This window comes from Hyperoodon ampullatus (genome assembly GCF_949752795.1).
Source record: "Hyperoodon ampullatus genome assembly, chromosome: 7".
NCBI classification, from domain to species: domain Eukaryota; kingdom Metazoa; phylum Chordata; class Mammalia; order Artiodactyla; family Ziphiidae; genus Hyperoodon; species Hyperoodon ampullatus.
The window spans coordinates 15,767,300-15,790,342 of record NC_136920.1 but is presented as its reverse complement, the minus strand read 5'-3'; the positions used below and the strand labels follow the sequence as shown (position 1 = coordinate 15,790,342).

Here is a 23,043-nt window from a genome sequence, read left to right as displayed (position 1 = left end):
TAACAGACAGGAAAAACATTTATGTGTTTTCACACTCACCCTGGCAAAGGTGTAAGTAAACAAGTACTCTCATAACTTGCTGACAAGAAGGCAAATTGGTGCAAACTTTCTGGAAAGAAATTTGGCAGTGTCTAGTAAGATCTAAAACGCCCAAACCCTTGATTGGGCAATCCCACTGCTAGAAATTACTTTATAGATTTTCTTAACAAAAGCTCGTCAAGATACATATACAAAGATGCTCACTGCAGTAATGTTCAAATAATAAAAATGTGCAAACAACCAAAGCATCCAACAAAAGAGAAGTTAAAATAATTATGACATGTTAATGAGATGGAATACTGTAGGTGCTCTAAAAGAATGAGGTAGATGTTTCTTGTGCTCATATGAAAAGGCTCTATTTTTAAACAAAAAAAAATCAAAGATTATGTATAGGATCCCTATGAGCAATTAAAAAGAAAAAATATATAGACACTTGAGGATACATTTTCTTTTTCCTGAAAAGAAGGATTACAATAGTGGCTATATTAAGGGTGGGGCAGGGAGGGCTCTTAATTTCCTTTTGTGTTTTTCTCCTACCATTTGAATTTTCTAACCTTATACATATATTTCCTTTTCTTTCTTTTTTGGTTTCTTTCCTTCGTTCGTTTGTTCCTTCCTTTCCTTCTCTTCTCTCTTTTTTTTTTTTGAAACAAGCACATTATAACTCATTCCTTTTTACCTCCTTTGTACTTTTCTGGTTTAAAAAACAATAAACATAATAAATGCTTTGCTACAAAGATAAAGAAAAATATCTTCCTTACTCCAATGATCAAAACAGGGGGGAAAAAAGGTGTTAGGTTATCAGTTATACTCTAACTAAAATTCATTTACATTGTTGTGTTACCTCTAGCAGCTGACTTTGCATTTTATGTTTTTTATTATATTAAGACTGGCAATTGTTTCTTATCAATGTTATTTCAAGTGTCAGCAAATGGGGCAGGAGGAAGCTGAAGGGGGGTGGTCAGCTGGCTCCTGAGCCATTCCATTCTAACAGTCTCCTTTGCTCAACCCTTGCCTTTCTATTCCCTGCCAGGAGCTCTGGGACACAGAATGGAAAAGCCTTCTGGGCACTGGGATGAGCAAAAATATAAGATACATATTTGTAAATGAAAATGGAATTGCTACATCAAAGGTTAAGTACCATTTTACATTTTCCACCTATTGCCAAACTGCCTTTCTAAAAAATCTTATCTATTCACATTCCTAACAGCAGTGTGGGAGAGTGTTCTCCCACCTCCTGACCGAAAAAAAAATATTTTTTGTCCAAATCTCATAATTTAAAAATGGTACCTTGACATACTGATTTGTATCTTTAATTAGAGGTGAAACTGAGCATCTTTTCATAAAGCTTGTTGACTGTGTTTTCTTTTCTATGAACTCCTTGCTCATGTCCTTTGTCCATTTTTCTATTTGGTCATCTTTTACATATTGATTTGTAAGAGTTATTATGTTAAGGAAATTAATCCTTTGACATATTTGTCACAAAATTTTTTCCAATTATTTTCCTTTACTAATGGTATTTTTTCTATACAGAAATTTAAATTTTTGGTGTAAAAATTATCAGTGTTATATTTTATGGCTTTTGGTCTTGTGTCATTCATAGATTTTTAACTAGAAAAGGGACACAATCAGATTTGCACATAAAAAAGAACACTGCTGTGTGGAAAATGGATTGGAAGGGGGCATCATGGAACAAGAGAAGCCAAGAGACCAATTATGAGGCTGTTTCAATAGTGAGATGATGGTAGCTGGGGGAGGGATGGGGTGGGGGAAGGATGTGCAGTAAAGAGAAGTGAACTGATGTTTGGTTGGATATGTACTGAGGGAGAAATTCAACTGCATTCCTACCCTTGGATTCCAGAAGAAACTTGTGGAATCCCTGTAAAAAATTATTTTTGCTTAAGCTGGTTGTAATTGGTTTCCACCACTCTTATGCAAAGAGCCTTAACAAATATATCCATCAAAACTGCATGAAAAAAATCAATGTGTTACTCTTGACCAAGGAGTTTTAACAAATTTTCTAACAATTTGGAGGAAGAGCATCCAGAATGCACAGTATTTTAATTTAAACCTACAATCCAAAGCAGATCTAGAGAGAATATATTTTGTTTTGTTATTTTTCTTTTCATTTAAAAAATTTCTTTCTTTCTTTTTTAAGAGAGAACATTTAAAAAATTTATTTATTTTGGCTGTGTTGGGTCTTTGTTGCTGCACACGGGCTTTCTTTAGTTGTGGCGAACGGGTGCTACTCTTCATTGTAGTGCGTGGGCTTCTCACTGCGGTGGCTTCTCTTGTTGCAGGGCATGGGCTCTAGAGTACAGGCTTCAGTAGTTGTGGCACACGGGCTCAGTTGCTCCGTGGCATGTGGGATCTTCCCGGACCAGGACTCGAACCCGTGTCTCCTGTGTTGGCAGGCGGATTCTTAACCACTGCGCCACCAAGGAAGCCCCAAGAGAGAACATTTTTGAGTGATGTCAGAAACAGTGGCCAAGGCTGCTCCCTTGGCTTCTCCCACGTTAGGCTACGTTCTCCTGAACACCAGGAGCTGTTGCTCAAGGACATGAGGGTTCTGGGGGTCATACAACACTGATTATTACTCACACAGACTCTTCTCCTTTTGCAAGGGGTCCAGTATCAAATCCTCTGTTTCCCCAAAAGAGCCACTCAACAGGTATCGAGTATTCTTCTTCCAAACATGCTGGTGCGTAGCAGAGTTTGGTAAACTGCCCCTCTCAGCTAAGAATAGGTAGTTTAATGAAACGTGCTGGAAGGCTAGTTCATCACCTCCCACATGTAGGTCAACACCCAAACCACTACTACTAGCAAACCTCCTCCTAGTCACCACCTGCCACCACAGGACTTTACAATGAATACAACCCATTTTCCAAAGAGCTTTCACATTCCAATTTATGTGAATTAAACATCATTTTCTCCATTTCATGCTGAGGAGAAGACTTGAGAAGCAGTATGGTAAAGTGGAAAATTGGGAGGCAGCTATATGACCAAGTGAAGGCAAGTACTCAGAGTCAAAGTGGAACACTCAGAGTGGGAGCTGCTTTGTCCTGAGGGCTCTGCTGAATCTGGTGAACTGGAAATTCAGTTTTCAACAAATTACAAAATGAAATAGTTAATAAGAAAGTCTAACAAGGTTGATAAAAATAAAATCAATATAAAAACCTACATTTTATTTCTAAATACCAGGAGCAAAGTTAGAAGATCAAAATTTAAAAAGATACCACTTATAATAGCATACAAATATGCAGTTCTATGAAAAAAATTATAAATCTTATTGGGAGACATTAAGGAGGACTGAAGTAAATTAGAGAATTAGACTATATTAATAGATGGGAGAACCTGGTATCGGAAAATTCTCATTTCTTGTCAAATTTGATCTATAGATTCAATGTAATCCCATATTTTTTTTTTTTTTTTTTTTTTTTTTTTTTTTTTTGTGATATGTGGGCCTCTCACTGTTGTGGCCTCTCCTGTTGCGGAGCACAGGCTCCGGACGCGCAGGCCCAACGGCCATGGCTCACGGGCCCAGCCGCTCCGCGGCATATGGGATTTTCCCAGACCAGGGCACGAACCCGTGTCCCCTGCATCGGCAGGCGGACTCTCAACCACTGCGCCACCAGGGAAGCCCTCCCATATTTTTTTTTAAGCATCACAAGCCAATTCTAAAATTATATAAAAAGGTAAGAATAGCCAAGACACTTTTGAAGAATGACAATATGGGAGGACATGTCTTTCCAGATATCAAGAGTATTTTAATGCCATGTGGTGTCATTAAGAAAGGGTGGGGGCTTCCCTGGTGGCGCAGTGGTTGAGAGTCTGCCTGCCGATGCAGGAGACACGGGTGCGTGCCCCGGTCTGGGAAGATCCTACATGCCACGGAGTGACTAGGCCCGTGAGCCATGGCCACTGAGCCTGCGCGTCCGGAGGCTGTGCTCCGCGACGCAAGAGGCCACAACAGTGAGAGGCCCACGTACCGCAAAAAAAAAAAAAAAAAAAAAAAAAAAAGGGTGGTATTGGTGCAAGGACAGACAAACAGACCCTTGTATAAATGGACACGCAACAGAGGTAACACAGCATATCAGTAGGGAAAGGAAGTTCTTTCACTAATGGTGGTGCTGGGAAAATTCATCAGTTTATCCAAGCACAACTCTCTCAGTTGATCAAACAATTTACTTCATGAACCCAGGTGATGCTAGATAAGAATGAGATATTACCTTTAAAGTAGCCATAGTACTGGAGGTGATGGCACATGAAGTCTTCATAGGGCTCAGAAAGAGTCTGTGAAACGACAGGCCATCTCAATCAGGAAAGTGCTTTCATAATTGTAGAGAATTATTATAACAGCCTGTTGTAACAATAATACTGACTCTTAACAAAAGTACACAAGCATTGTTGCAGAGGACACTATACCTGAGAACTTCTGTAAACAAACCATGTGAAAGACATTTGTGCAAATTATTCTATCTTTGGGATCAAGATCTCCAGCCAGAAAAAGTTGCCACCAGAATATACCTTCGGATCTAGTACTGGATTTCTGTGGAGTGCCTGGAGAGGAGTGTGTACCGACCTGCTGCTTTAGCTCTGTTTCCAAAGCTGGGAACATGTTACTTCTGCATGGTATGCTGAAGACCAGTCAGTGACACCGGCATCCAGCAACAATCCTTGCCCAATTTCCAAAAGGGCAGTTGATTACACAGGAGAAGCTAAAAAACCAGAGCAGGACAACTGAGAAACTGTAGAAATTCACCCACGTCCCCTCCCTCCGCTTCGCAGCTCCCACGCTACTTTAGGAAACCCTGCGGTACCGCTCCGTCTTCCCTGCCAACCCAACCTCTCCTCAGATAAACAAGGACCCGCCACGAGGCCCGGATGCGCAACTGAAGAATTTGGGAGAGCGGCTAGTCTTCCAGCCTCCTCCTCCAGGGGCGCCAGGACCCCTGCTGGCCCCATTCTTCTTTCCCCCCCAGTGAGGGAGATGCCCCCCACCAGGTCGCCTCAGGAAAGTGAAAGAAAAGAGGATGAGGGTCCGGCGCAGTCGTCTCGGGGTGGGTGGAAAAGAAAGGTCAGGAGCCCGGAGAGTGGGCTCTGAAAACGGAATTCAGGGATTCAGGGCTTCCTGGTCAGGAAGAAGGTGGCGAAGGGCAGTTTCCCGGAGAGTCGCGGGACGTGGCGTAGAGATCTACAACTGCAGAGGGAAGGTTGCTACCGCCTCCGCGCCCCGGCCCGTCCGGGGCAGCAGGGGTGCGTACGGAGCCTGTGGCGACAGAGGAGCGTGAGCGAGGCGGGGGACACGGTCCGCAGGTAGAGAACCAGTCGCGCGCCGACCACAAGACACGCTCGTCACGCTCACGGGACACTGCTTTCCACTAGGGCCCCAGTAGCCTAGCAACCACGAGACGGAAGCGGGAGGGCGAGGCGGCTGGGCGCTTCCGGAGAGCGACGCTCCGCCTCCGAGGAAGGGGTGGGGAACCGGAGAAAAGTCGAAGACTGGCGTTCAGGTACCAAGGATTCACTCATTCCTCCTTTCATACAGTATTGTAGCCTGGCTTCTGGGGATTAGAAATTGCATTGATGGGGACTTCCCTGGTGGTCCAGTGTTTGAGACTCCGTGCTTACACTGCAGGGGATACGGACTCGATCGCTGGTTGGGGAACTAAGATCCCGCATGCCCCGTGGCCGGGCCCAAAACAACAAAAAAGCAGCTGTGGGCTTCCCTGGTGGCGCAGTGGTTGAGAGCCCGCCTGCCGATGCAGGGGATGCGGGTTCGTGCCCCGGTCTGGGAAGATCCCACGTGCCGCGGAACGGCTGGGCCCGTGAGCCATGGCCGCTGAGCCTGCGCGTCCGGAGCCTGTGCTCCGCAATGGGAGAGGCCACAACAGTGAGAGGCCCGCATACCGCAAAAAAAAAAAAAAAAAAAAAAAGCAGCTGTTCCTCAGCTTTAGGAAACTGTTGAGTATTGCTCAAACGGAGCCGCTTCCCCTCTTTCACCTTCTCTCCATCCCATAGCTAGAATTGAAAAATTACCTCCTACATTGAAAACATACAAGTTAGTAAATTAAAACCACACATTTTGACTATCATATTGTCAGATTCTAAAAAACGCTTTCTGGCAGGAGAGGGACAAAGGCACTTCGTCCCTGTACCGATTCCTAGAAGTCTGGAAAACTGTTAGGCACTTAAAGCAAAAGCTTTAATGGCTAGTTGACAGCCTCTATTTCCAGAAATATGCTCTACGCAAATTACAAGAAAAACAATTTTATTTTTTAAAATTTTATGCTACATTTTTAAGAATTTGATTATCTTTCCTGCATTGGGTCTTCGCTGCAGCGTGTGGTCTTTCTCTAGCTGCAGCGAGCAGGGGCCACTCCCTGTTGCAGTGCGTGGGCTTCCCATTGCAGTGGCCTCCCCCCTGGGAGCATGGGCTCCAGGTACGAGGGCTCAGTAGTTGTGGCTCGCAGACTCTAGAGCACAGGCTCAGCAGCTGTGGTGCACGGGCTTAGCTGCTCTGCAGCATGTGGGATCCTCCCAGACCAGGGATCAAACCCGTGTCCCCTGCCTTGGCAGGTGGATTCTTAACCAATGCACCACCAGGAAAGCCCAGAAAAACAATTTATATACAAAACGGTCACCTAAATACATAATGGTAAAAAACCAACACATGGGCTTCCCTGGTGGCGCAGTGGTTGAGAGTCCGCCTGCCGATGCAGGGGACACGGGTTCGTGCCCCGGTCCGGGAGGATCCCACATGCGGAGCGGCTGGGCCCGTGAGCCATGGCCGCTGAGCCTGCGCGTCCGGAGCCTGTGCTCCGCAACGGGAGAGGCCACAACAGTGAGAGGCCCGCGTACTGCAAAAAAGAAAAAAAAAAAAAAAAACAACACAAGCATACATGACACTGATTAGACAATTATATGCATATAAATATACTAGAATAAAATTCTTAACTATTGTTGTCTTTGGTTAACTTTACATGACTCTAAGTATACATAACTTTTCTAATTAGTGGAAAAAATATAAAGCACCTTCATTTTTTTCACAATATTAACCACATTACATCATTTCCAGGATTTAAGTAGGCCAAACACTAGCTAATATTATAGACTACAAGCTCCAAAATTTAAGTCACACCGTACCTTCTGGTACTAGAGGGCTGTTTTTCCAAACCCGTCCTCGCACCCCACAACGGGCTCAAGATCCTGATGCTTTTTTTCCTGGAGCTGTTCTTCAATGTTTGCACATACCTTACACTATACTTGATTAGAAAAAACAACTGACTTAAAGTAAGTCTTGGTTGCATAATCGTGGAGTTAACAGGCAAAACAGGAGCAAAAGAATAACCAATCAGAAGTATAAAAAAAGCTTTATTAGTGCATATATACAAATTTACAAGGTCAGAAACTGGAGAAATACAAACAGCTTTAAAACACAATTTGCTTTTTCTTCAGTTTAAAGTGACTTTTACCTGATTGTGATACAATAGAAAGTACAGAACAGTAAACTGCTTTTTAAATACTGGAATTTTATGGAGAATACATTCACACATAAATGGAAGGTGAACTTTGGACCAAGGTAAGACAATGGAAACACATCAATACATACAGTGGCTTTTGTTACATTTACTGCCACATATGTGAGGGGGAAATTCTCAAAATCAAAGACACAAACACCTGCTGCTGCCGCCACCTATATTGTAATTTAAATATGCCACCTAGTATGTGAAATGACTGAGCTATCTTTATCGGTTCTAGAATTTGTAAGAAAGAATACTCTGAAGAGTGTGGCCATCTGTTAGCACATGGTGAACGACTTGATATATCTCAGCACTTCAGGGGTGGCAGACTAGAGGAAGAGGTCAGAAAGAGATTCCTATAATCCCAGTTAAGCAAGGCAAAATATAGAGCTGCTTTCTTAATTGCACTTGTTCTGAAGAAGTTAATGAGAGAGAGAGTGCCACACTAGGAACTACAAGAGCCTCTATGAGGCAGGAAAATCCTTCACTTTTCATTAGTGAGTCCTCTACAGAGGTGTCATACTCATGAGCCCCATGTTCCAGATTGATGAGGTTAATGTACCTAACATGCTGAGTTTGCCAGTGTGAGAATAAAGGCAGCCAGGTCAAAGCATTCAGTCACCTCACCTTTCAGCAAAACAGAAAAATTACATTTCACAAATGTGGCAATTTCGTACGTGTATACTCTTGCCCAGGAAATTCATATGCTCTCCCTCATAACATTTATAGTTTATTGACAACAGTAAGACTGGTTAAGACTCTGAAATGATTAAAAAAAAAAAAAACGGTAATAAAAATTTAAACAATTTAAAAAACTATGTGTTCGGAGCCATTTTTCTTCTCTTCAGTCTTGCTCGCCAATCTTCAGGAAGGGCTTCAAAATTAGCATTTCTCTCTGCCATGCCACTGTGAAAACAACGTACAGATTAAATTACTTCACTGGAAAGAAAAAGAACAAAAGTGTTTATTTCCTAGCAAATAAAAGCTAACTGAAACCGAAAATGTGATATATGTTATCTATATTCATGAAAATGTTTCAAGTTTCTCAGCTAACTACCAGCGTTATTCTTCATCAAATTTCTTAATTGATAGGTCAACCAAACACATACAAAGCACTCTTCTCTACAGTTTTATTTATATGTAAGTGCATATTTGTTTTTATATCTCCCCAGTAACCACTGAAGCCATACTGAAGGAAATTAACACATTCTTGTAAAAGTATTTCTTGGCCCCTACGAGTTATGATTCTTTACCTTAGATACATTTAACACATAGGAAGATATATTTAACTCTTAACATACCATCAGGGACCCTTGGATCTAATGTTTTTGAGACTCTCTTTTGATCAGTTCTAATTAGGATTGATCTCTCATGGCTTATTCAGTCATTTATAAAACCGATTAAGACTCAGATTCTAGGGAACGCCCTGGTGGTACAGTAGTTAGGACTACATGCTCTCACTGACGAGGGCCTGGGTTCAATCCCACAAGCTTCGCAGCACGGCAAAAACAAACAAAAACTCAGATTGTAACTTACAATTACCAGAATGGGTGTGTTAGGCTCTTTTATAAACCTAAAATAAGCTAAGATTAATTACAGAATCTTTGTGACTTCCGATCATCTTGAAATAGTTTGCTATTTCATCATTGTAGGAATTAATTATTACTCAATTCCCAGCAATATTAAAAAAAGATTAAAATAGTAAGAAAGCTGAAGAATAATGGAATCATCTACAAGGATGATACAAAAGTTAAATAAATTATCACTAATACCATCCCTCAGTTTTCTTATTGTGTTGCCCAAAACAGTGCATCTCCTTTCAAGGAAGTAAAAAAAAAAGTCTGGAGACAACATCTTTACAGTCTCCCCTACCGCTTCCCAATATTATACAATCAGATAAATGCAAAGAGACAGAGGCACTGTAGATTCTAACTGTGATGGTAAAATTGACTGGATAAGTAAAATCTCAGACTATGAGTGAAAAGAGGACCATAATCTAGATGAATCTTCTCAAATTCAAGACTGATGAGTGAACATACTGAAGGAAAACAACACATTCTTGTAAAAGTAAGGAAATGTAAGGTCAAAAAGGAAATACAGTATTCTCATTGAAAAGAACCACCTGGGACTTCCCTGGTGGTCCAGTGGTAAAGAATTCACCTTAAAATGCAGGGGATGTGGGTTCGATCCCTGGTCAGGGAACTAAGATCCCACATGCTGCGGGGCAACTAAGCCCGAGCGCCACAACTACTGAGTTCGTACACCTTAACTAGAGCCCGTACGCCGCAAACTACAGAGCCCACGTGCTCTGGAACCCGCGAACCACAACTAGAGAAGAGAAAACGAGTATGCCCCAACTAGAGAGAAGCCCTCGCGCCGCAACGAAAGAGCCCACATGCCTCAACAAAGATCCTGTGTGCTGCAGCTAAGACCCAACACAGCCAAAAATAAATAAAATAAATAAATCTGAACAACCTCCTTCACCCAATATTTTGTAACAAGAACTGGGACCATCACATTTTCCTTAGAAACCTTTCAAGTTTTATACTGCTACATGCTAAAATTTATTTGATAAGGTTCATAAGTGGGACAAATGCTGAAAGCAGGTGTGTAGTGGCTGGAGAGAAATAGATATTTTAGGAACAAAAAAATTCACTGGAATGACTATTCCAATTAGTGTTTATTGTTTTGAATTATGAAGCAAAGATGGCTATCCTCTCCCATTTTTTTTTTTTTTTTTTTTTTTGGCCACGCCGTGCAGGATCTTTCCCCGACCAGGGACTGAACCCGGGCCCTCAGCAGTGAAAGCGCAGAGCCCTAACCACTGGACCGCCAGGGAACTCCCCCAAATATTTTCATAAGTACTGCATTTATGGAGGTTGCAAGTGCAAGAACCAGAAGTAATGATAAGCTAGAACCTATCAGAGATGAACTTGAAATCTGGCACCATTTATGAGAGGAGTATATTCCAAGTTATGCATGACAACTGAGCAATTAGTTGCATTCAAAGAAAGTTGCTCATTTCACATAAAAGAGTCTCTTGGAGCTACATGGTAAATGGGGATGACTATTTTTCCCCATATGCTCAGGGTTAAGATAGCTCTTTGCCTAAGAGGAACAATCAGTGGGAAGTATTACAATTTGATGTTTCTGATTTTGAAAAAGGCTAGACTATAATTTTTATAGGGAAATAAACATTTCTATGAACTAAAAACTACTTAGGTAAGTCTGTAAAGGAATCAAATTAAGGGCTATGATTTTAAGAACGTGATGGCTCTAAAACCACAGCTACAACCACCACTATCCGCCCCATCTATGGTTCTTTCTTTTACCTGACCAGCTGCTGCTGTTTCCACTCCTCAATTCGCTTCTGTGCGGTTGATTCTCGGTCCTCTTCACTGGAACTAGAGTTCTCCTCTTCATCTAACTCACGCTGGATACTCTGCCACTTCTTTACCAGAGATGGCATTTTGGTTTTACTCTTCTTTGCCTGTAACAAAGGAATATAATACATAAAACGAGGGAATGAGTCCTTCACATGAGATCAGGATCTTTTCCTTAGTTCTAAGGAATAAGTGAACTTCAAAATTAAAGGAACAGAAACACCAAAAATAAATACCATTCTAAGTTCTTGCCAGAAATTTCTACCAACTATAAACTTAAAGCTTGGTTAAAAATCTAAAAAGTGTAAATGTGGTGTTTTATGATATCAGGTCAGAAACATTTCCTTTAGCCTTATTCTATGAAATTCAAAACTCTTGCCCTTGTCTCATTTTCTCAGAATTATGGTGTACCCGGGACTTCCCTGGTGGTCCAGTGGGTAAGACCCCATGCTCCCAATGCAGGGGGCCTGGGTTTGATCCCTGGTCGGGGATCTAAATCCTGCATGCACGCCGAAACTAAGAGTGTGCATGCCGCAACTAAAGATCCTGTGAGCAACAACTAAGACACGGCGCAGGCAAAATAAATAAATAGTTTTTTAAGAAAAAGGAAAAAAGAATCACAGTGTACCTTTTTACAATTTTAAATGGATGCAGTGTTCACATCAAGTGAAACACAGTGCTGAGAAACAAATGACCAGCTTTGCTGGAAAGAGCCAACAGAGTCAAAGGCAACTATTAAATATGAAAAAAGCAAAGAGGTATATCAAAACATTAATGATGAGATTAGTTCTAAGAGGAGATACAATAATAAATTTTTCTATCAGCTTAACTTCATTTTCTAAATTGCCTATAATAAACATAATCTCACAGTACAAAAAGCTTGTGATATTTATTACATATCCAACATGGCTTGCTCTATCACTACCTTCAGAGTTCTGATCAATGGCACTCTTTAGCAAAGATGCCACCCCTGACCACCCTATCTATAGTGAAACAGTACCACCTCTCAAAGGTCACTTTCTGTCCTCTTACATTTTTTTTTCATTGCATTTTTAAACACTGAACATATATTTGCTTATCTGTTTCTGCAACCCAGTCCCCCCGTACCCTCTCCAAGCCCACCAGAAAAGCTCTACAAAAGCAGAGATTTTGTTGGTTAGCTACTGAATACAAAGCTCCTAGAGAGAATGCCTGACACAGTATGTATTCAAAACATACCTGCTGATATTTGTGATTAGTTCTTTGAATTTAGAGAAACACTGTATTAGGCATTGATAAGAACCACTTTTTATCCCTGCGGTTTTGAAGACTTGGCCAGGTTACACTCTAAACGTGACAAGCAGGCACTCAAGTGATAGGTGTGACTGAGTGCTGTGCTCCTGTGAGGATCGGGTATAGGGACCCAAGCTTTTTTTCCGGCCTGCACTTAAAGAGAAACACATTTCTTGATTAAGTCCCCAAAAGAGTTGAGAAAATAAGCTTAATATTTTCAGTCTTTTAAAATTACTTGGCTCCCTGCTCAATACCCTATTTTGACTGTCACTGACAGTTTTTCACCTTCTGGGGAAATGCCCATCTATAATGCTTAAACCTTCTGCTCCACACACCTTCCCACATTCCATTCTGTCATTTCACCTGTGGTACAACCTGACCCACTGCATATACACCCTTCCAACAAGCTCCAACATAGCTCATCTGGGTTAGCATGGAACCAACTGAGTAAAAAGTAACAAAGTAAAAAAAAAGTAAAAAGTAACGGTCACCTGTGCATAGAGGGCTCACTGGGGTATAACCTCTTGCCGAACATCTCCAAGTATGATTAAAAAACATAGATCTAGGTAGAGTCATTGTGCTTTCATTCTGACTTCCATAGGATTTTGTAAATTTGTAGGGCATTTCATTCCTATTTGTCATGGGAAAGTACTTTATGTTTCAGAAGTTATGTACTGCCTATCACATTCAAAACCATGGATCCTGTGTTGCACTGGCTGTTTGAACATGTTTTTAATATGGGTACACTGCAGCCAGAGGAATAAAGATTAAATGGCTAGAATTCCTTTTTTTCTAGTTTATTTTCTAGTAAACTGCACACAAAACTCTTCAGCAAAAAGACTGAAAATATATATTGGTCTTAAATATTCTTGAACATGAGAGGTATTGAGTATATATCTTATATTCTTTTTTTTACATTTAAATTGGGGTATAGTTTTTTACAATGTGTTAGTTTCCACTGTACAGGGAAGTGGAGTTCCCTGTGCTATACAGCAGGTTCTTATTAGTTACCTATTTTATACATATCAGTGTATATATGTCAGTTCCAATCTCCCAATTCATCCCACGGCACACCCCCACCCTCTTATATTCTTTAAAAAATGGCCTGTAACACTAAAGAGATGGATCATTGTTTTCAGATAACAGGTACATAAAAATGACATATTAATGTAGAATACTGGATTTTCAAAACTATTATTTATATGACTATAAAAGCATGATTGGCTAAAAAATTACTTGATGAACGAATGGAGGTCGAAGTAATTATCTCTCTTGGAAGACTGGAGGAAGGGCGCCAAGGAAGGCTTCGTAAGAGAAATGATTCCTGAGCACTGATCATTCTAACAATCTAATTATAAAAGAATGAACAGTAGTGGAACTGGTAAACAAAGTAAAGACATGTAGGTGGTCAACAGTATGTTGGCTCAGAACTGTATGCGGTAGAGTAAGTTGTCTGACAAGAATCTAATTCAAGACATTATCCTGTCACTGTTGATTTTTTATGACACTTGGGAGGGGAAAAGCTGATGAGAAAGTTTCTTTAGGTAATTTAGGGCATTCAAAGTGTTCATGAGGATGATGTCAGAAAGATGGCAGATTATGAAGCTCCAAGCCCTTGTTTCCCCATGGAAATATTATATAAACAAATAGAGACTGACTAAAATGGCTTTGTGGGAACTCTGGAAACCAGTCAAAGATCTTGAGCAATCAAGGGAACACCCAATCAAGAAAAGCCCACAATAAAAACAGGAAATTTTGTGGCATGTTTGCTTGCCCTTGTTCCACACCCTCCCCAATGTAGTTGGGATGAAATGGCCCAATTCTCAGTTCTCCCTCTCCAGGTGGAAGGAAATAACTGGAATGGCTGATATGTTCTAGACTATCTGTGGCCTTAGGGACTGGTTTCAATACTGTCTTAACTTGGAGGTCAGCCAGGAATGGTGGCATATTTTGGGTCTCAGGTTGGAAACCGTGAAAGGCAGTAGCAGGAGCTGCGGCATGTGAAAACCACAGTGGGACAGAAGTCATGTGGACAGATGGGGGCAAAAGATTATGGGCAGAGGAATACAACAGGACGTATAAGGCTCACAGAAGAAGCAGGTGTGACTCTCTTAGGGAAACTGAAAGTAAATACACAAGGGGAAAGGAAAACCAAAAAAAGCACATGTCCAGGGAACACATATGCCCAGAAAAGGCCTGAAAAAATGTTGCACTTCCATGTTGGACTCATTAATGAAGGTTTTCCTCCATACACAGTCAGTGTGCAAAGACTGGGAGAGTTTGTTATTTTCTCTAATGTGCAGTTTTCAACCAAAGATCACAAAGCACACAAACACATGCTGGGGCTTCCCCGGTGGTCCAGTAGGTAAGACTCCACACTCCCAATGCAGGGGGCCCAGGTTCGATCCCTGGATGGGGAACCAGATCCCACATGCATGCTGCAACTAAGAGTTTGCAGGCCGCAACTAAAAGATCCCATGTGCCACGACTAAGACCCAGTGCAGAAGAAAGAAAAGAAAGGAAAGGAAGAAAGAAAGAAAGGTTTCAGATTTACTAGACAAAGACTTTAAAACAACTGTCTTAAATGTGCTCAAAGAACTAAAGGAAAACACAAAGAATGAAAGGAAATCGGGAAAATGACGTGAACAAAATGAGACTATCAACAAAGAGACAGCTATTATTATTAAAAAGAACCAAAGAAATATTCTGGAGCTGAAAAATACATCAACTGAATTGAAAATTCACTATTTCAACAGACTCCAACAGGCATAAAAAAAGATCAGCAAAATTGATGATAGGTCATTCAAAGTTATTGAGTCTGAAGAGCAAAAAGGAAAAGAATGAAGCAAAGTGAACAGAGTCCAAGTGACTTATATGACATCATGAAATGGACCAATATATGCATTATGGGAATCTCAGGAGGAGAAAAGGGCAAAGATCTTATTTAAGAAATAATGGGGCTTCCCTGGTGGCACAGTGATTAAGAATCTGCTTGCCAATGCAGGGGACACAGGTTCGAGCCCTGGACCGGGAAGATCCCACGTGCTGCGGAGCAACTAAGCCCATATGCCACAACTACTGAGCCTGCGAGCCACAACTACTGAAGCCCGTGTGCCTAGAGCCCACACACCGCAACAAAGAGTAACGCCCACTCGCTGCAACTAGAGAAATCCCGCGTACAGCAACGAAGACCCAATGCAGCCCAAAATATAAATAAATAAATAAATGTAAAAAACAAACAAACAAACAAACAAAAAAAACGAGGAACAAAAACTAAGATATTCCTAGATAAACAAAAGCTGAGAAAATTCATTACCACTAGATGTGCCTTATGAGAAATGCTAAAGCATGTCTTTCAAGCTGAAATGAAAAGATGCTAGATAGTAACTTGTCATACAAAAATATAAAGTTCTCTGGTAAAGGTAAAAACAAGGACAAACATAAAAACCAGTATTATTGTGATACTGGTTCATAATTTTTATTCTACAGATTTTAAAAGACAAAAGCATAAAAAATAATTGTAAGTCTACATTAATGGGTACACAGTATATAAAGATATAATCTGTAACACCAATAACATAACAGAGTGGAGGTGCGTCTGTATAGGAGTTTTTGTCTGCAAATGACTGTATCAATTTAAAATAGATATTATATGTAATTCCTACAATAACCACAAAGAAAATAAATATAGAATATACACAAAAGGAAATGAAAAAGAAATCAAAATGTGTCACTGAAAAAAATCAACTAAACATAAAGGAAGGCAGTAAGAGAGGAATGAGAGACAAAAAAGCTAATAAGACATAGAGAAAACAACCAAAAGGAATACCAAATCCTTCCTTATCAGTAATTACTATAGTAAATTATTAATTTACTAATGTAAACAGATTTAACTCTATAATCTAAAAAACACATACTGCAATGGAGCAGGACCCTATGGTCCCTTCCTGTCATTTCCTTGGCCTACCTTTTGTCTGTGAAAAAACTTCAGCCAAAGAATAAGTTTAATTAGGGACCTCCCTAGCGGTCCAGTGGTTAAGACTCCATGCTTCCACTGCAGGGGGTGCAGGTTCAATCCCCTGTTGGGGAACTAAGATTCCAAATGCCGCGCAGCACAGCCAAAAAAAAAAAGAAAGTTTCATTGGAGAAATGAGAAAATGCAGAAACAAAGGAAAACAGTCAAATGAGACCAAGTAATAATTGTTTAGTCATTAAGCATAATTAAGGACCTTTAGTTCCTTCTCAAGGGCTATAGATAATATTCTGAGCCACATCCTGTGAGCTGTCTTATAGATACTGAAACCCCCACCAGGTGGAAGAAGTTAACTACATGATGACCAGACTGTAGCCATGACATAAGCTGCCACAATTCCGAGAACTGGTCTCAAGGAAATGGGAACAAACTGACCCTGGAACTGTAGATTAATTGTACTTAAAACAATCACGATGATGCTGATCAGGCCACCGCATGACCAATTTCAAGATGGACTGTTAGAGCTGACAGTGCTGTTTCTGCCTGTAGCCCACTCCTTTCACCTATGAAAGCTCTTGTCCACTGACTGTAAGTGGGGGGAATCGGCCTCTGGACAGGAGGTCCTCCCCACCCTGGGTTGCCAGCATCGAAAATAAAGCAAACTTCCCTTTCCACCAACCTTGCCTCTTTACTGGCTTCTGAGTGGTGATCAGCTGGGACCCCCACTTTCTTTGGTTACAATACTGGCAGAATGGATTAAAAACACAAAATGCAATTGAAACTGATCACGTCTATAAGAAATTCATTTTACATCTAAGGACATACACAAGTTTAAAGTGAAAGGACAGAAAAACACATTCCATGAAAATTGTAACCAAGAGAAAGAAGGGGTAAGTGGATTACTACAAGACAAAACAGAAATTAAGTAAAACACTGTTAAAAGAGATAAAGAAGGACATTACATAAGGATAAAAGGGTAAAATCATACCACTTAAAATAGCACACAAAAGAATAAAATACCTGAGAATAAATTTAGCTAAGGAGATGAAAGAGTTGTACACTGAAAATTATAAAACAATGCTGAAAGAAATTAAAGACCTAAATAAATGGAAAGGAATCCTGTGCTCACAGGCTGAAAGATTCAATATTGTTAAATAGGTAATAAGACCCAAGCAATCTACAGGTTAAATGCAATCCCTATCAAAATTCCACTGGCCTTTTATGTAGAAATGGAAAAGCTGACCTTTAAATTCACATGAAATTACAAGGCGGCCTGAAGAGCCAATATTGAAAAAGAAGCACTAAGTCAGAGAACTCACACTTCTCAAATTCAAAACATACCACAAAGTTATAGTAGTCAAAACAATGTGGTGCTAGCATATAGAACAATGGAATAAACCCATATGTTTATGGTGAACTGATTTTAGATAAGGTCTACCATTCAATGGGGGAAAGAATGGTCTCTTCAACAAATGGTGCTGGGATAACAGGGTATCACACTCAAGAGAGTGAAATAGGATCTCTACTTGACACCATACAAAAATTAACTGAAAATACTGTCCCTGTTTGCAGATGACACGATACTATACCTAGAGAATCCTAAAGATGTTACCAGAAAACTACTAGAAGTAATCAATGAATTTGGTAGAGTAGCAGGATATAAAATTAATACACAGATGTCTCTTGCATTCTTATACACTAATGATGAAAAGTCTGAAAGTGAAATTAAGAAAACACTCCCATTTACCACTGCAACGAAAAGAATAAGACACCAAGAAATAAACCTATCAAAGGAGACAAAAAACTGTATGCAGAAAACTATGAGACACTGAAGAAACAACTTAAAGATGATACAAACAGATGGAGAGCTATACCATGCATGTTCTTGGATTGGAAGAATCAACATTGTGAAAATGACTATACTACCCAAAGCAATCTACAGATTCAGTACAATCCCTATCAAACTACCAATGGCATTTTTCACAGAACTAGAAGAAAAAATTTCACAATTTGTATGGAAACACAAAAGACCCCGAAGAGCCAAAGCAATCTTGAGAAAGAAAAACAGAGTTGGAGGAATCAGGCTCCCTGACTTCAGACTATACTACAAAGCTACAGTAACCAAGATAGTATGGTACCGGCACAAAAACAGAAATAGTGATCAATGGAACAGGATAGAAAGCCTAGGGATAAAGCCATGCACATATGGTCACCTTATATTTGACAAAGGAGGCAAGAATATACAGTAGAGAAAAGACAGGCTCTTCAATAAGTGGTGCTGGGAAAACTGGACAGCTACATGTAAAAGAATGAAATTAGAACACTTCCAATACCATACACAAAAATAAACTCAAAATGGATTAAAGACCTAAATGTAAGGCCAGACACTGTAAAACTCTTGAAGGAAAACACAGGTAGAACACTCTATGACATAAATCACAGCCAAGATCCTTTCTGACCCACCTCGCAGAGAAATGGAAACAAAAATAAACAAATGGAACCTAATGAAACTTGAAAGTGTTTGCACAGCAAAGGAAACCATAAGACAAAAAGACATCCCTCAGAATGGGAGAAATTATTTGCAAACGAAGCAACTGACAGAGGATTAATCTCCGAAATATAAAAGCAGCTCATGCAGCTCAATATCAAAAAAACAAACAACCCAATCCAAAAATGGGCAGAAGACCTAAATAGACATTTCTCCAAAGAAGATATACAGATTGCCAACAAAGACATGAAAAGATGCTCAACATCACTAATCATTAGAGAAATGCAAAGCAAAACTACAATGAGGTTATCACCTCACACTGGTCAGAATGGCCATCATTAAAAAATCTACAAACAATAAATGCTGGAGAGGGTGTGGAGAAAAGGGAACCCTCCTCCACTGTTGCTGGGAATGTAAACGGATACAGCCACTATGGAGAACAGTATGGAGGTTCCTTAAAAAACTAAAAATAGAACTACCATATGACCCAGCAATCCCACTACTGGGCATATACCCTGAGAAAACCGTAATTCAAAAAGAGTCATGTACCACAATGTGCAGTGCAGCACTATTTACAATAGCCAGGACATGGAAGCAACGTGTCCATCGACAGATGAATGGATAAAGAAGATGTGGTACATATATACAATGGAATATTACTCAGCCATAAAAAACTAAACTGAGTTATTTGTAGTGAGGTGGATGGACCTAGAGTCTGTCATACAGAGTGAAGTAAATCAGAAAGAGAAAAACAAATACCATATGCTAACACATGTAATATGGAATCTAAAAAAAAAAAAGGGTTCTGATGAACCTAAGGGCAGGAGAGGAATAAAGACACAGATGTAGAGAATGGACTTGAGAACACGGGGAGGGGGAAGGGTAAGCTGGGATGACATAAGAGAATAGCACTGACGTATATACACTACCAAATGTAAAATAGCTAGCTACTGGGAAGTAGCTGGGTAGCACAGGGAGATTAGCTCGGTGCTTTGCAACCACCTAGAGGGGCGGGATAAGGAGGGTGGGAGGGAGACGCAAGAGGGAGGGGATATGGGGATATATGTATATGTATAGCACTTTGTTAAACAGGAGAAACTAACACAACATTGTAAAGCAATTATACTCCAATAAAGATGTAAAAAGAAAAAAAGTTTTAACTGAATGGACCAACAACGAGTGCTAAAACTACAAAACTCAAAAGAAAACATAGGGGTAAATTTTCATGACCTTGGATTTGGCAATGAATTCTTAGATATGATGAAAAGCACAACAAAAATGAAAGCAGGACTTCCCTAGTGGAGCAGTGGTTAAGAATCCGCTTGCCAATGCAGGGGACAGGGGTTCCAGCCCTGGTCCGGGAAGATCCCACATACCATGGAGCAACTAATCCCGTGTGCCACAACTACTGAGCCTGCACTCTAGAGCTCGAGAGTCACAACTACTGAAGCCCATACACCGAGAGCCTGTGCTCCGCAACAAGAGAAGCCACCACAATGAGAAGCCTGTGCACCGCAACGAAGAGTAGCCCCCACTCGCCACAGCTAGAGAAAGCCCCTGCGCGACAAAGACCCAATGCAGCCAAAAATAAATTATAAAATAAATAAGTAAATTTAAAAAAATGAAAGTAAGTTAGGCTTTATCAGAATTAAAAACCTTAGTGTACTAAAGGACACTATCAGTGTGAAAAGACAACACACAGGATGGGAGAAACTATTCGCAAATTATATCTTATAATGGACTTGTATTTAGAATATATATGGAACTCTTACAATTCAATAACAAAAAGACAAACAACCCAAATAAAAAATACTGGAGAGTCAAAGGAGAGCAGACATTTCTCCAAAAAAGATAAACAAATGGCCAAAAAGCAAATGAAAAGATGCTCAACATAATAAGTCACTAGAGAAACAGAAATCAAAACCATGAGGGACTTCCCTGGTGGTCAGTGGTTAAGACTGTGCTCCCAATGCAGGGGGCATGGGGTTCGATCCCAGAGAACTAGATCCCGCATGCCGCAACTAAAGGAGCCTGCATGCGGCAATGAAGATCCCGCATGCCTCAATGAAGACCTGGCACAGCCAAATAAAAAAACAAACAAAAAAACAGCCCACAATGACATACCACTTCATACCTGCCAGGACTGACATAATAATTTTTTTAGAAAGTGGAATGTAACCAGTGTTGGTGAACAGTTGGAGATATTAGTACCCTTGTATGTTGCTGATGGTAATGTAAAATGGTTCAGTCACTGTGGAAAAAAAGGTTCCTCATAAAGTTACACACAGAATTACCATATGATACAGCAATTCCACTCTTAAATATATATATACACAAAAGAAATGAAAATAAGTACTCAATATGCATGTGCTCATATGCATGTTTACATAGATACTGTTCATAATAGCCAAGAAGTATAAAACAATCCAAATGTCCATCAATGAATGAGTGGATAAACAAACTGTGGTATATACACACAATGGAATATCATACAGCCATAAAAAGAAAAAAGTACTGATACAAGCTACAACATGGATGAACCCCCAAAGCACTGTGCTAAGTGAAGCAAGTCAGACACACAAATTCACATATGCACAATTCCAGAGTAGGTAAACTGGTGGAGACAGAAAGCTAACTGGTAGTTCCCAGAGACTAGGGGAAGGGGGTAATGAGGTGTGACTGCTTAATGGGTACAGGGTTCTCTTCTGGAGTTATGAAAATGTTATGTAACCAGAGAGAGGTGGTGGTTACACCACAGTGTGAATATACTAAGTGCTACTGAATTTATACTTTAACTATCACCTCAATAAAACAAAAATTTTAAACTAAAATTTAAAGAGAGGTTTACTCTACCTTATCTTTCTTTCCTTTTTTTGTCTTCTCAGGTGCTGGCATTTTGGGAGCCGGTGGTGGTGGTGGCGGGGGGGGAGGAGGAGGAGGAGGCGGCGGCGGCGGCGGTGGTTCTATAATGGCGGTGGCAGGCACAGCGCTGCGGGCCTGGACTGGTTGCAATGTGGGAGCAGTCACTGCCACTGGGACGGAACACTCAGCATAGCTCATAATTGCAGGAGCTGATGCCAGTCCTAAGTAATTGGACTGTAGGTTCATTCCTCTGGCCTGATGACCCATTCCTGTTGCTGGATGGCTAACTGATAGTGCTTGGTGTCCAATCCCTGTTGCCTGGTGACCTAGAACAGAAAACATAAAATAAAACTATAAAAAGGACTTTGTGGGGCTTACTGGTGGCGCAGTGGTTGAGAATCTGCCTGCTAATGCAGGGGACACGGGTTCGAGCCCTGGTCTGGGAGGATCCCTCATGCCGCGGAGCAACTAGGCCCGCTCCATCTGGAGCCTGTGCTCCGCAACAAGAGAGGCTGCGACAGTGAGAGGCCCACGCACCATGATGAAGAGTGGCCCCCGCTTGCCACAACTAGAGAAAACCCAGAAACGAAGACCCAACACAGCATAAATAAATAAATAAACAAACTCCTACCCCCAACATCTTAAAAAAAAAAAAAAAAAAAGGACATCGTGACAAAGCCAAAAACAAGAAGGAGGAGGAAAAGGAAACTGGGAGTTAGATCACCTACAAAGTGATTCTCTAATATACCCCCCTGCCAAGAAACACACAAAAAAACCCCCAAAATAAACAAAAAACCCAGTCACATTTTCTGGCGTTCTGAATATTTTAGCATTAAGGTACTTAAACATCAAGATCACTGATGTTGTGTAAATGCTCAGAAAACAATCTGGAAGGATATATGCCAATGTTAACAGTGGTTTTCAGTAACTGAACGAAATGCACATAAACAGTCTTTGCAATGAAAAGCCTTTAACATTAATTTATGATATCGAATTCTGGAAACAAAGATAATGCACTGATGAAAATACATTTTAATCACAATGCTTACCTGTAGCTACAGCTGGTTGGCTGTAGAGGACTGGAGAACTACCAATGGTAGCTGATCTCTGAACTGCTGCAGTACTAATTTCTGTAGCTTTTCTCTTTATTGCTTTAGTGGAAGGAGAACTAGAGATGGTACAGTCAGCTGAACTCTGAAACAGAGATTCTAGTCAGTGGCTGTAGCCCCTGGTTAAGTATCCTCTTCTAAAATAAAAGAAGTAGGGACTTCCTTGGTGGTGCAGTGGTTAAGAATCAGCCTGCCAATGCAGGGGACAACGGGTTCAATCCCCAGTCCGGGAAGATCCCACATGCTGAGGAACAAGTAAGCCTGTGAACCACAACTACTTAGCCTGCACTCTAGAGCCCGCAAGCCACAGCTACTGGGCCTGCAAGCCACAACTACTGAAGCCTGCATGCTGCAACTACTGAAGCCCATGTGCTCTAGGGACCACATGCCACAA

The 23,043-nt window shown here is 40.7% G+C and overlaps 2 protein-coding genes across 5 annotated transcripts in view; both read right to left on the bottom strand.

The window, feature by feature from the left end:
* The window catches only part of AGBL2 (AGBL carboxypeptidase 2), a gene marked incomplete at both ends in the record, with an annotated part of 41,748 nt that extends 37,091 nt beyond the window's left edge, over positions 1 to 4,657 (bottom strand). Inside the window, 3 exons of one of the 2 annotated variants that reach the window (XM_079707493.1) lie at positions 2,641 to 2,775; positions 4,269 to 4,332; positions 4,622 to 4,657. In XM_079707493.1, the coding sequence (XP_079563619.1) occupies positions 2,641 to 2,775; positions 4,269 to 4,332; positions 4,622 to 4,657 (235 nt within the window). The remainder of the gene's footprint in view (positions 1 to 2,640; positions 2,776 to 4,268; positions 4,333 to 4,621) is intronic. The other variant, XM_079707494.1, reaches the window with a different exon arrangement.
* A 3,720-nt stretch (positions 4,658 to 8,377) lies between these two features.
* Positions 8,378 to 23,043, bottom strand: part of FNBP4 (formin binding protein 4) — a gene marked incomplete at both ends in the record, with an annotated part of 38,735 nt that continues 24,069 nt past the window's right edge. For 2 of the 3 annotated variants that reach the window (XM_079708079.1, XM_079708080.1), the window contains 4 exons: positions 8,378 to 8,468; positions 10,895 to 11,052; positions 21,532 to 21,866; positions 22,581 to 22,734. In XM_079708079.1, the coding sequence (XP_079564205.1) occupies positions 8,378 to 8,468; positions 10,895 to 11,052; positions 21,532 to 21,866; positions 22,581 to 22,734 (738 nt within the window). The remainder of the gene's footprint in view (positions 8,469 to 10,894; positions 11,053 to 21,531; positions 21,867 to 22,580; positions 22,735 to 23,043) is intronic. The other variant, XM_079708078.1, reaches the window with a different exon arrangement.